At 46.6% G+C, this 13,429-nt stretch overlaps 1 protein-coding gene across 3 annotated transcripts in view; it reads right to left on the minus strand.

Moving 5' to 3' along the window:
- The window catches only part of dab1b (DAB adaptor protein 1b), an 87,095-nt gene that overhangs the window by 14,444 nt on the left and 59,222 nt on the right, over positions 1-13,429 (minus strand). For all 3 annotated transcript variants that reach the window (XM_045694238.2, XM_045694237.2, XM_045694235.2), the window contains exons 2-3: positions 4,884-5,023; positions 1,306-1,404 (exon numbers count right to left, since the gene is read on the minus strand). In XM_045694238.2, the coding sequence (XP_045550194.1) occupies positions 1,306-1,404; positions 4,884-5,023 (239 nt within the window). The remainder of the gene's footprint in view (positions 1-1,305; positions 1,405-4,883; positions 5,024-13,429) is intronic.

Raw genomic sequence — 13,429 nt, forward strand, 5'->3', positions numbered from 1 at the left:
CTACTAAAGGACACCAATAAGAAGAGACTTACTTGGGCCAAGAAACACGAGCAATGGAAATTAGACCAGTGGAAATTTGTCCTTTTGTAGATAATAGTAAAAATAAAGAAAAACCCTTGAATGAATAGGTGTTCTAAAACGTTTGACCGGTAGTGTGTATTCAGGAATGTGCATGGAGACACACACACACACAGTAGTTGGGCTGTCACTCATCTCCGCCCACCTGCTGCTCCACGAATAGCATTGATAAGCTTCGAGCAATAGGGAGGAGCTACTAAGAAATGACCTAGGGCTTCTTCAGTGGAGTGTAATGATGAGAACAGAGTATTAAATCGTACTAGAGCTGACACTGTTCTATAGTCTAGATGACAGTACATTACTACATTACACATTCCTATGTGAACGTTCTGCAACGCTGCATCCTGCTGGATAAGCCCCATATTTTACCATAATGATTGTTGGGGAAATGAAGTGGTGTTGGGGTAATCCGTTTATAAAATGAAAGAGCATTGGGGGAACAATGATTCTCAAACAAAATGACAGAGACGCCAGCGGTGATGAGGGTTAGGGATAGGACATATACATACACACACGCGCACACACACATACACACGCGCGCACACACACATACACACTATGGGGCAATGAGGGTTATTATATAGCTGTTGTTGATAAATGACAGGGCTGGCGGCAATTGGCAGGTGGCACCACTATCCAACAAAATAAAAAGGGAAGTCATCAAATATCCAACGATGAGGAGCGGGTCTATACAGTAACAGTATTGAGTAATTCATGATATTCTTCCCCCTTTAATGACAGTTGAGGTGGAGCTATGGGGCAGTTAGGCTAGCAGTTAGCAGTGATGATGATTAGGGTTGAACTGTGGGCTAACTAGCGGATAGCGGCGATGAGCAGCCTCAGGATGGTGGGTTGGGGGGGGTTGGAACAGCAGCCCTCTGGGCCCTGAGGGAGGAGGGTGGGAGGCAGATTGTCTCATAGCATGGAGGGGAGGAGGGGGAAGGGGACAACATCCCATCCCTCATATACACACTGTCATTACAGTAGACAGGTGTTTATCATCAGACATTAGCCACCATACAGCACGCCTAGACGGCTTCTGTTGTATTCCCTGTCATGTCAACTGCACCATATGCCAGGTAGGCACACAAGATGGCTGCCTTTCTTCTACATGACTGTGATTAAACTTGTATTAGCCTCTGCCCTCTGGATGTCCTATAAGGTTCACAGCAGCTGGGGCTAGACCTGGCTGCGCCGCTACACTGTGGAGCCTCATCACTCACTCACCCCTGATCTCTCGTCGTAAATCTTGATCCCTCCGAAGGAGATGGTGAGGAAGACTCTCTGCTTGTGCTCTCCTTTGGAGCGCGCTGACGAAGCCATTCCCTGGAGGAGAGGAAGAGACACAGGGAGATGAAGGGAAATACTCTCAGCGTGAAAGACAGCAGCGTGCCATCGACTCACGACTCAGGTAAGTATGACGGGACGATGAGGAGAGGGAAGGAAGAGGGTGACAGCTGTTTAATGAGGTGCAATACGACAGAAGGCTCTTCAATGTTACTCTTTTTGAACTTTCATTCTCTCAACACAGTTTCTCTTTTTCACCACTGAGTCTTTTATTGTTGAGCTTTTAAGAGGCTGATTTGTTAAGTAGGGTTCTGCTGCCTGCACCTTGTGACACAAGCTGCCAAACTACCATGTAGCGACTTGAAGTTTCTCTGACTGAATGTATTCTGCTGACCGACCGTAGCCTAACCTTCACCTCGCCGGGACACTTCTGTCACATCTTGCTGCCTGAAGAACCATGGAGCCTTTAAAGCAGATTTTCCCATGGATCTCAGCTCCTTTTTCTTTCCACAAAAACAATTAACATTTCCAGCATGTTTCTCAGACTCAAATGGAGGCACGACCCTCCCTCACTAACGCAAGCCTGACATGTCTTTCATGTAAATAAGCTGTGTGAAAAGAGAAAAGAAGACAGAACGTCATCGTGAATGCTGAACACGTCTGAAAACCCAGGAACCCCAGTCACGTTGAGGAGGGTTGAGCGAGCGACCCCATACACAACCAGTTCACTATATCCCCCTCTCCAGATCTGAGCTTCATCAACCATCAAACTCCCTCCCTCTCACCCTCTGTTTGTTCTACAGAGTGGGAAACAAAGATCGATTGACTGAATAGAGGAGAGAGAGGTGTCTATAGCTGTCGTCAATCCACAATCGGCTTCTCCATTTGGTGGATTAAGTCCTCAAGCTTAGAGAGGCAGCTCAATAGAGACCCCTTCCCCTCCTCTATTCCATCCCTCCATCCCCCTCCTCTATTCCATCCCTCCATCCCCCTCCTCTATTTCATCCCCCCATCCCCCTCCTCTATTTCATCCCTCCATCCCCCTCCTCTATTTCATCCCTCCATCCGCTCCTCTATTTCATCCCCCCATCCCCCTCCTCTATTTCATCCCTCCATCCCCCTCCTCTATTTCATCCCTCCATCCCACTCCTCTATTTCATCCCTCCATCCCCCTCCTCTATTCCATCCCTCCATCCCCCTCCTCTATTCCATCCCCCCATCCCCCTCCTCTATTCCATCCCTCCATCCCACTCCTCTATTCCATCCCTCCGTCCGCTCCTCTATTTCATCCCTCCATCCCCCTCCTCTATTCCATCCCTCCATCCCACTCCTCTATTTCATCCCTCCATCCCCCTCCTCTATTTCATCCCTCCATCCGCTCCTCTATTTCATCCCTCCATCCGCTCCTCTATTTCATCCCTCCATCCCCCTCCTCTATTCCATCCCTCCATCCGCTCCTCTATTTCATCCCTCCATCCGCTCCTCTATTTCATCCCTCCATCCCCCTCCTCTATTCCATCCCTCCATCCGCTCCTCTATTTCATCCCTCCATCCCCCTCCTCTATTCCATCCCTCCATCCGCTCCTCTATTTCATCCCTCCATCCCACTCCTCTATTTCATCCCTCCATCCCCTCCTCTATTCCATCCCTCCATCCCCCTCCTCTATTCCATCCCTCCATCCGCTCCTCTATTTCATCCCTCCATCCCCCTCATCTATTGCATCCCTCCATCCCCCTCCTCTATTCCATCCCTCCATCCGCTCCTCTATTTCATCCCTCCATCCCCCTCCTCTATTCCATCCCTCCATCCCCCTCCTCTATTTCATCCCTCCATCCCCCTCCTCTATTCCATCCCTCCATCCCCCTCCTCTATTTCATCCCCCCATCCCCCTCCTCTATTCCATCCCTCCATCCGCTCCTCTATTTCATCACTCCATCCGCTCCTCTATTTCATCCCTCCATCCCCCTCCTCTATTCCATCCCTCCATCCCCCTCCTCTATTCCATCCCCCCATCCCCCTCCTCTATTCCATCCCTCCATCCGCTCCTCTATTTCATCACTCCATCCGCTCCTCTATTTCATCCCTCCATCCCCCTCCTCTATTCCATCCCTCCATCCCACTCCTCTATTTCATCCCTCCATCCCCCTCCTCTATTCCATCCCTCCATCCCCCTCCTCTATTCCATCCCTCCATCCCACTCCTCTATTTCCATCCCTCCATCCCCCCTCTCCTCTATTCCATCCCTCCATCCCCCTCCTCTATTCCATCCCTCCATCCCCCTCCTCTATTCCATCCCTCCATCCCCCTCCTCTATTCCATCCCTCCATCCCGCTCCTCTATTCCATCCCTCCATCCCCCTCCTCTATTTCATCCCTCCATCCCCCTCCTCTATTCCATCCCTCCATCCCCCTCCTCTATTCCATCCCTCCATCCCCCTCCTCTATTCCATCCCTCCATCCCCCTCCTCTATTCCATCCCTCCATCCCACTCCTCTATTCCATCCCTCCATCCCCCTCCTCGATTCCATCCCCCCATCCCCCTCCTCTATTCCATCCCTCCATCCCCCTCCTCTATTCCATCCCTCCATCCCCCTCCTCTATTCCATCCCCCCATCCCCCTCCTCTATTCCATCCCTCCATCCCCCTCCTCTATTCCATCCCTCCATCCCACTCCTCTATTCCATCCCCCCATCCCCCTCCTCTATTCCATCCCTCCATCCCCCTCCTCTATTCCATCCCTCCATCCCACTCCTCTATTCCATCCCCCCATCCCCCTCCTCTATTCCATCCCTCCATCCCACTCCTCTATTCCATCCCCCCATCCCCCTCCTCTATTCCATCCCTCCATCCCCCTCCTCTATTCCATCCCTCCATCCCACTCCTCTATTCCATCCCCCCATCCCCCTCCTCTATTCCATCCCTCCATCCCCCTCCTCTATTCCATCCCTCCATCCCACTCCTCTATTCCATCCCTCCATCCCCCTCCTCTATTCCATCCCTCCATCCCGCTCCTCTATTTCATCCCTCCATCGATCTCTTCTATTTCATCCCTCCATCCCACTCCTCTATTTCATCCCTCCATCGCCCTCTTCTATTCCATCCCTCCATCCCCATCTTCTGCCTGTCTATATAATATAATGCCTGTATTGACCTGAGAACATTGACTGTAACTGGCAGTGACTGCTGGATATGGGAGTCATAGGCAGGTCACTGTTCAAATGTCACAGCATGGATCTACAAAACTCCTGCTTGTTGTGTTATTGGACATGTGGAGCAACTACATTTGATATGAGAAGATCAGAGCAGGAAATGGCTTTGCCTGCTGGCTGTAAGGTAATGCTACTATGTCTCCAGCATGGTTGAAGAGACATAATAAAACCATCCATATTCTCTCTTCTGTAGATGGATTTGTAACTACATCTGGCTCCTGCAAAGACGCATCAATAGAGATGGCTGAATTCACTTCTTCTTCTACACCTGAATACCACCACCCTCTCCTCAGACACACACACACATACCTTGAGCTTCATCATGGAGTCCTGGCACAGCTTGTCCCCGCGTGCCGCTGTCACCTCATCAGTCCCGATCAGCTTGGCCTTGTAGCGCACGCCATCACCACGGAAACGCTTAATCAGCCCCGTCTCAGTGCGGTCCTGACCTGCGGGGAGAGAGAGAGAGAGAGAGAGAGAGAGAGAGAGAGAGAGAGAGAGAGGGAGATAGAGAGAGGGAGAGAGAGAGAGAGAGAGGGAGAGAAAGAGGGAGAGAGAGAGAGGGAGAGGTTTAAGAGGTGTGTGTGTGCGTGCGTGTCTGCGTGCATGTGTGTGTGTAAGGAGGGAGGGGTACAGTATGTGGGAAAATACATATTTCATATTAATATGAAATGTCTGTGGAGACAATTTGAGCATCATCCTTCATCACTGTCTACCTGACAAAGGCTATGACGCCGAAACACGTCAGCGGCTTTTTAGAATCTGTTCTATTGAACAACACTCCACTGCAATAAAGGCATTTTAATATCATGAAGAGTGCCTTGATCCTCCTTGATTTCTGAGCACTGCACACCTCTGTTCCCATGGGCACTGTTGGCTGTTGACAAACAGCATGAAAGGCTGCTATTGAGAGGAATCATCTCGGTCCAACGCACACCCACAATCCCAGAAGCCCCCCATGGTTGATGAAGAGAGAGGCGGAGGGGGAGAGAGTTGGAAAGAGATGGAGAAAGAGTGGGAGAGATGGAGAGAGGGAGTGTGAGTGAGGTGTGGACGATGGAGGACAGATCTACAGGCTCTTCTGGTATGTCTGGCCTCTCTCTCTGTCTGTCATCGTCCTCCCCCAGTCCCCCAGACACCTAACCATCGCCTTGACACTGACATTTTTCTCATTTAGTCTTCCCCTCCGCTGTCCGCCAGGTTTTGATTATGTTTGCCCAAACCCTCCACTTGTCTGTGTCTGTGAGTAACCTGTCTCTACATAACCTGTAGGTGGTTTGTCAGTATTAAGCGACTCTCTGCTGCTGCTTACACACACACATAGTGGTATTTCAAATCAAGGTCGACGGCACCTTGGAGAGTTTAGCTGAGACTATTTCAGGCCCCGCTCTGCCTCACTATTCTAGGCCAAGAGACTATATACACCCTTCATCACATCAGTTTGCAGGGCATTTTAAACCGGCTGCATGGCTAAGCTCTGTGGAAGAGAAGCAGGACAGCCTTTAATATCCCTAACAAAAACCATCAAGCCGCGAACTAAGACCATATTACACCAAATGAGCTTATTCCACCGCTGAAAACAGATGCCATCCACATACTACATCTTACAGAAATGTAATTTGAGTTTCACTCCTCTCTAAATATTTCAGTGAAATGTCTTGTCAGTGTTTCTATTCCCCAGGAAAATTAAATAGAAATTGGGAAGGGGAAAAAAGCTAAATTAAGTGGCCCTGCGAATGAAGACGGCTCAGTTGAAACGTGGAGAGCCTGTCGTCGCCTTGGCTATGCACACTTGCTCACTAATTCAAGAGGGCTCAACTCTCTAAAGGGGGGAGAGGGCTTGAAGATGCTAAAGTCATTAAACTATCCAAGTACAGTAAGTGAATGCCAAATATGGGGTCTAATTCATGCTTGTTTCCTTGCTAGAGGAGAAGCCTAGATAATGAGGGTCATATAGATGTGTTAGCTGACAACGTCACGAAAACCATGTGAGTGCTTCCATTGGGCAGAAGTCAGTGCGTTGTGATTCTGGATGGCCAGGTTGCTAGCAAGAATGACAAGAAACTGCCATGTGGGGAATAGTAAGTGGCTCGTTTCAGCTCGTTTCATCTTGTTCATGATACTATGTCTTGTTTTGAGGAGTTTTTGACTGATTTCATGTCCATGCTAATATGGCTAAAATTCACTAGCTAGCTAACCAATACCTGTAACAATAAATTTGTATTGCGCAAATGTATTCATGGAGACGAAATATAGCTTTACATGTTGTCAACAATCTAAGCCAACCCTGTCTGTTTTGCCCCATAGTTGCGCAAGCGTTGGTTTTGTTGCTAAACAACCAACTATAGTCACTGAGCATTGGAGGTCAGACCTGCCTCATACAGTATCAGCTGACATGCATGTTCTTCAACAATTAGAGAGAAACTACATTACACATCCATTTTGTGCTGTTAATTTGCTGAAAACATCCCCACAGCATGATGCTGCCACCACCATGCTTCACCATAGGGATGGTGCCAGGTTTCCTCCAGACGTGACACTTGGCATTCAGCCCAAAGAGTTCAATATTGGTTTCATCAGACCAGAGAATTGTGTTTCTCATAGTCTGAGAGTCCTTGAAGTGCCTTTCAGCAAACTCCAAGCGGGTTGTCATGTTCCTTTTACTGAGGAGTGGCTTCCGTCTGTCCACTCTACCGTAAAGGCCTGATTGGTGGAGAGCTGCAGAGATGGTTGTCCTTCTGGAAGGTTCTCCCATCTCCACAGAGGAACTCTGGAGTTCTGTCAGAGTGACCATCGGGTTCTTGGTCACCTCCCTGACCAAGGCCCTTCTCCCCCGATTTTTGTCATTTTTTATTTTACTCTTATTTTACCAGGTAAGTTGACTGAGAACCCATTCTCATTTACAGCAACGACCAGGGGAATAGTTACAGAGGAGAGGAGGGATGAATGAGCCAATTGTAAGCTGGGGATGATTAGGTGCCCGTGATGGTATAAGGGCCAGACTGGGAATTTAGCCAGGATGCCAGGGTTAACACCCCTACTCTTACGATAAGTGCCATGGGATCTTTAGTGATCACAGGGAGTCAGGACACCCCCAATTGCTCAGTTTGGCCAGGCGGCCAGCTCGAGGAAGAGTCTTTGTGATTCCAAATTTCTTCCATTTAAGAATGATGGAGGCCACTGTGTTCTTGGGGACCTTCAATGGTACAGAAATGTTTTGGTTTCCAAATCATGTCCAATCAATTGAATTTACCGCAGGTAGACTTCAATCGAGTTGTAGAAACATCTCATGGATGATCAATGGAAACAGGATGCACCAGAACTCAATTTGGAGTCTTATAGCAAAATAAATAAACAGAAATAAGCTATTTCTGTTTATTTATTTATTTAACTGTTTTTACTCTGTCATTATGGGGCATTGTGTGTAGATCGATGAGGAACATTTTTTATTTAATCCATTTTAGAATAAGGCTGTAACGTAACAAAATGTGGAAAAAGGGTAGGATTCTCAATACTTTCCGAATGCACTGTAAATTAGATATTTCTGAATAAAATGTTCTATAAATTAGACTTTCTTTCACTTTGTCATTATGGGGTATTGTGTGGGGATGGGTGAGAAAACAAATAAATGTTATCCAGGCTGTAACACAACAAAATGTGAAGTAAGTCAAGGTGTATGAATACTTTCTAAAAGACACCGTATATCATCTTTCATCAAGTCTTAACAAAATATATTGTACTACTATAGTACTGTCTCGTCCAGTGCTTCCATCCTCTGAGTCCCCTAAGCAGATTGGTGCTTTACCTTGTACTGTATGCCAACTGTGTAATCACACTTGAGGAGAGATTTTGTGGATTTATGCAAAGAGCCACAAAAACCCCAAGCAGCCCTCCCTGCATAGGAAATGCAAGTGTTGCTACAGCATCTAGAAACAGAGTCTAGATAAAACATGATAATCCCTGCAGTATATGCCCAGGGTTCACATCATGGTGAGTGCATTACACTGTTGCAGGATTTGGGAGCCAGCCGCTGCAGGGGATGGGGATGTTGTTTAAATGATGTTTCTAGCTTTCGGAAGAAGAGAGATATGACACACACTCTTGTCCCCTGGAGGAATCACTGCTCCCTAGTCAGTGTTTTTGAAGTCTCAGAGAGTTGAAATGTGCAAAGTAGCTTGCTAGGCTAGAGCTACATCAAAGTATAGCAGCCACTGCTAGGACCCACTTTTTGTACTAGAGCGTGGGTGTAGTACTGTAGTAGAGCGTACAAAAGATGGCACTGACGGAGAAGGCCGACATCTTAAGAGTTCTGACTTTTGCTATTTAGTGATATTTTTTTGTGTTTCTTTTTTCTTTTTTTTGTACAGAAGGTTCATAGTATACTGAACAAAAATATAAACGCAACACGTAAAGTGTTGGTCCCATGTTTCATGAGCTGAAATAAAATATCCCAGAAATGTTCCATACGCACAAAAAGCTTAAATGGCTACCGACTCGTAGTACTCACATCTGTAGCCATGAAGTGCTTCGAAAAGGCTGGTCATGGCTCACATCAACACCATTATCCCAGAAACCCTAGACCCACTCCAATTTGCATACCGTCCTAACAGATCCACAGATGATGCAATCTCTATTGCACTCCACACTGCCCTTTCCCACCTGGACAAAAGGAACACCTATGTGATAAGAGTAGGTAACAACACATCTGCCATGCTGATCCTCAACACGGGGGCCCCTCAGGGGTGCGTGCTCAGTCACCTCCTGTACTCCCTGTTCACTCATGACTGCACGGCCAGGCATGACTCCAACCCCATCATTAAGTTTGCGGATGACACAACAGTGGTAGGCCTGATCACCGACAACGACGAGACAGCATATAGGGAGGAGGTCAGAGACCTGGCCGTGTGGTGCCAGGACAACAACCTCTCCTTCAACGTGATCAAGACAAAGGACATGATTGTGGACTACAGGAAAAGGAGGACCGAGCATGCCCCCATTCTCATCGACGGGTCTGTAGTGGAGCAGGTTGAAAGCTTCAAGTTCCTTGGTTTCCACATCACCAACAAACTAACATGGTCCAAGCACACCAAGACAGTCGTGAAGAGGGCACGACAAAACCTATTCCCCCTCAAGAGACTGAAAAGATTTCGCATGGGTCCTCAAATCCTCAAAAGGTTCTACAGCTGTACCATCGAGAGAATCCTGACGGGTTGCATCACTGCCTGGTATGGAGGGTAGTGTGTACGGCCCAGTACATCACTGGGGCCAAGCGTCCTGCCATCCAGGACCTCTCTACCAGGCGGTGTCAGAGCAAGGCCCTAAAAATTGCCAAAGACTCCAGCTACCCTAGACAAAGACTGTTCTCTCTGCTACCGCATGGCAAGCGGTACCGGAGCACCAAGTCTAGGTCCAAGAGGCTTCTAAACAGCTTCTACCCCCAAGCCATAAGACTCCTGAACATCTAATCAAATGGCTACCCAGACTATTTTTAATCTGACTTCAACTCCAACACAGCTGTTCCTTTGTTCACACCGGACGTTATTCCTTTGTTTCATGGGCTACCAAACTGCTGCAGGTGTATATGCGATAAATGGGCTGGCATCCTGGTGAGACTGAGATGAAGAGAAAATCGACCGGCACTTCCCTCCGTTTTATTGGAAACCAATGGCGATTAGACAGCCTACAGGGAGGAGGTCAGAGACTTGGCAGTGTGGTGCCAGGACAACAACCTCTCCCCCAAACATCAGTAAGACCAAGGAGTTGATTGTGTACTAGAGGAGAAAGAGGGAAGAGCACACCCCCATCCACATTGACAGGGATTTAGTGGAGTAGGTCGAGAGCGTCAAGTTCCTTGGCGTCCACATCACTAAGGACTTAACATGGTCCACACACACCAACACTGTCGTGAAGAGGGCATGACAGTGCCTCTTCCCCATCAGGAGGCTGAAAAGATTTGACATAGGCCCTCAGATCCTCAAAAAGTTCTATAGCTTCACCATCGAGAACAGCTTGACTTGCTGCATCACCGCTTAGTATGGAAAATACACCGTCTTCGACCCAAAGCTCTACAGAAGGTAGTGCGGAAGGCCCAGTATATCACTGGGGCCGAGCTCCCTGTCACCCAGGACCTCGATGTCAGAGAAAGTCACGAAAAATTGCCAAAGACTTAAGCCACCCAAACTATAGACTGTTCACTCTGCTACAGTCTGGCAAATTGACCAACAGGCTCCGAGACAGCCTTTACCCGCAAGCCACAAGACTGCTAAATAGCCATAAGACTGCTAAATAGTTACCCGGACTATCTGCGTTGACCCTATCTTGCACTGACACTTTGCACACTCATAAGGCTATATAGAGTGCCTTCATAAAGTATTCACACCCCTTGAATTTCAAATGTTGTTGTGTTACAGGATACATTTTAAATGGATTACATTTAGATTGTGTGTCACCAGACCACACGCAGCACCCCACAATGTCACTACAAAGATACAGGTGTCATTCATAACTCAGTTGCCGGAGATGAAGGAAACCGCTCCGGAATTTTCCCATGAGGCCAATGGTAACTTTAAAACAGTTACACAGTTTAATGGCCGTGGTAAGAGAAAACTAAGGATGGATCAGCAACATTGTAGTTACTCCACAATACTAACCTAAATGACAGTGAAAAGAAGGAAGCCTGTACAAAATAAAAATATTCCACAACATGCATCCTGTTTGCAATAAGGCACTGAAGTAAAACTGCAACAAAAGAAAAGGAGAATTAATTAATTGTATGTACTGAATACAAAGCGTTATGTTGGGGCAAATCCAACACAACACAACACATCACTGAGTACCGCTCTTGATATTTTCAAGCATGGTGGTGGCTGCCTCATGTTATTGGCGTGCTTGTCATCGGCAAGGAATAGGGAGTTTTTTAGGATAAAAATAAACGTAAAAGAGCTAAGGACAGGTAAAATCCTAGAGGAAAACCTCTTTCAGTCTGCTTTCCAACAGACACTGGGAGACAAATTCACCTTTCAGCAGGATAACAACATAAAACACAAGGCCAAATCTACAGTGGATTGCTTACCAATACGACAATGAATGTTCCTGAGTTGCCTAGTTACAGCTTTGACTTAAATCGACTTCAAAAATCTATGAAAATGGCTGTCAAACAATGATCAACAACCAACTAGACAGAGCTTGCAAATATTTAACAATCCAGATGTGCAAAGCTCTTAGAGACTTACACAGAAATATTCACAGCTGTAACCACTGCCAATGGGGATTCTAGCATGTATTGACTCGGGGGGTGGAATAATTATCTAATTAAGATATACAGGTATTTTACAAATGTTCACGTTTTTTACATTTACAGTATTTGTGTAGATTGTTGACAAAAAAAGACAATTAAATCTATTTTTAATCCCACCTTGGAACACAACAAAATGTGTAATAAGTCAAGGGGTGTGAAAACTTTCTGAAGGCACTGTATGCACACTATATACACACTCACACACACACAAACAATACACTCACACTCTCACACAAAACCCAAACACATAACACACACACGCATATGACACAAGACAACATACACACACACACACACACACACACACACACACACACACACACACACACACACACACACACACACACACACACACACACACACACACACACACACACACACACACACACACACACACATACATACATATACTGTACACACACACATACACTACATGACCAAAAGTATGTGGACACCTGCTAGTCGAACATTTCATTCCAAAAATCATGGGCATTAATATGGAGTTGGTCCCCCCTTTGCTGCTACTCTTTTTTATTTGTATTACATTTTTTTATTTCACCTTTATTTAACCAGGTAGGCCAGTTGAGAACCAGTTCTCATTTACAACTGCGACCTGGCCAAGATAAAGCAAAGCAGTGCGACACAAACAACACAGAGTTTCACATGGGATAAACAAACGTACAGTCAATAACACAATAGAAAAATCTATATACAGTGTGTGCAAATGTAGTAAGATTAGGGAGGTAAGGCAATAAATAGGCCATAGTGGTGAAATAATTACAATTAAGCGTTGGAGTGAGTGATGTGCAGAAGATGAATGTGCAAGTAGAGATACAGGGGAACAAAAAAATAAATAACAATATGGGGATGAGGTAGTTGGGTGGGCTATTTACAGATGGGCTGTGTACAGGTGCAATGATCGGTAAGCTTCTCTGACAGCTGATGCTTAAAGTTAGTGAGGGAGATATAAGACTCCAGCTTCAGTGATTTTTGCAATTCGTTCCAGTCACTGGCAGCAGAGAACTGTAAGGAGAGGCGGCCAAAGGAAGAGTTGGCTTTGGGGATGACCAGCGAAATATACCTGCTGGAGCGCGTGCTATGGGTAGGTGCTGCTATGGTGACCAGTGAGCTGAGATAAGTCGGGGCTTTACCTAGCAAAGACTTATAGGTGACCTGGAGCCAGTGGGTTTGGCGATGAATATGAAGCAAGGGCCAGGCAACGAGAGCATACAGGTCGCAGTGGTGGGTGGAATATGAGGCTTTGGTGACAAAACGGATGGCACTGTGATAGACTACATCCAATTTGCTGAGTAGAGTGTTGTAGGCTAATTTGTAAATGGCATCGCCGAAGTCAAGGATCGGTAGGATGGTCAGTTTTACGAGGGTATGTTTGGCAGCATGAGTGAAGGATGCTTTGTTGCAAAATAGGAAGCCGATTCTAGATTTAATTTTGGATTGGAGATGCTTAATGTGAGTCTGGAAGGAGAGTTTACAGTCTAACCAGACACCTAGGTATTTGTAGTTGTCCACATATTCTAAGTTAGAACCGTCCAGAGTA

Source organism: Salmo salar, chromosome 14 (genome assembly GCF_965601325.2).
Source record: "Salmo salar chromosome 14, fSalSal1, whole genome shotgun sequence".
Lineage (NCBI taxonomy): Eukaryota > Metazoa > Chordata > Actinopteri > Salmoniformes > Salmonidae > Salmo > Salmo salar.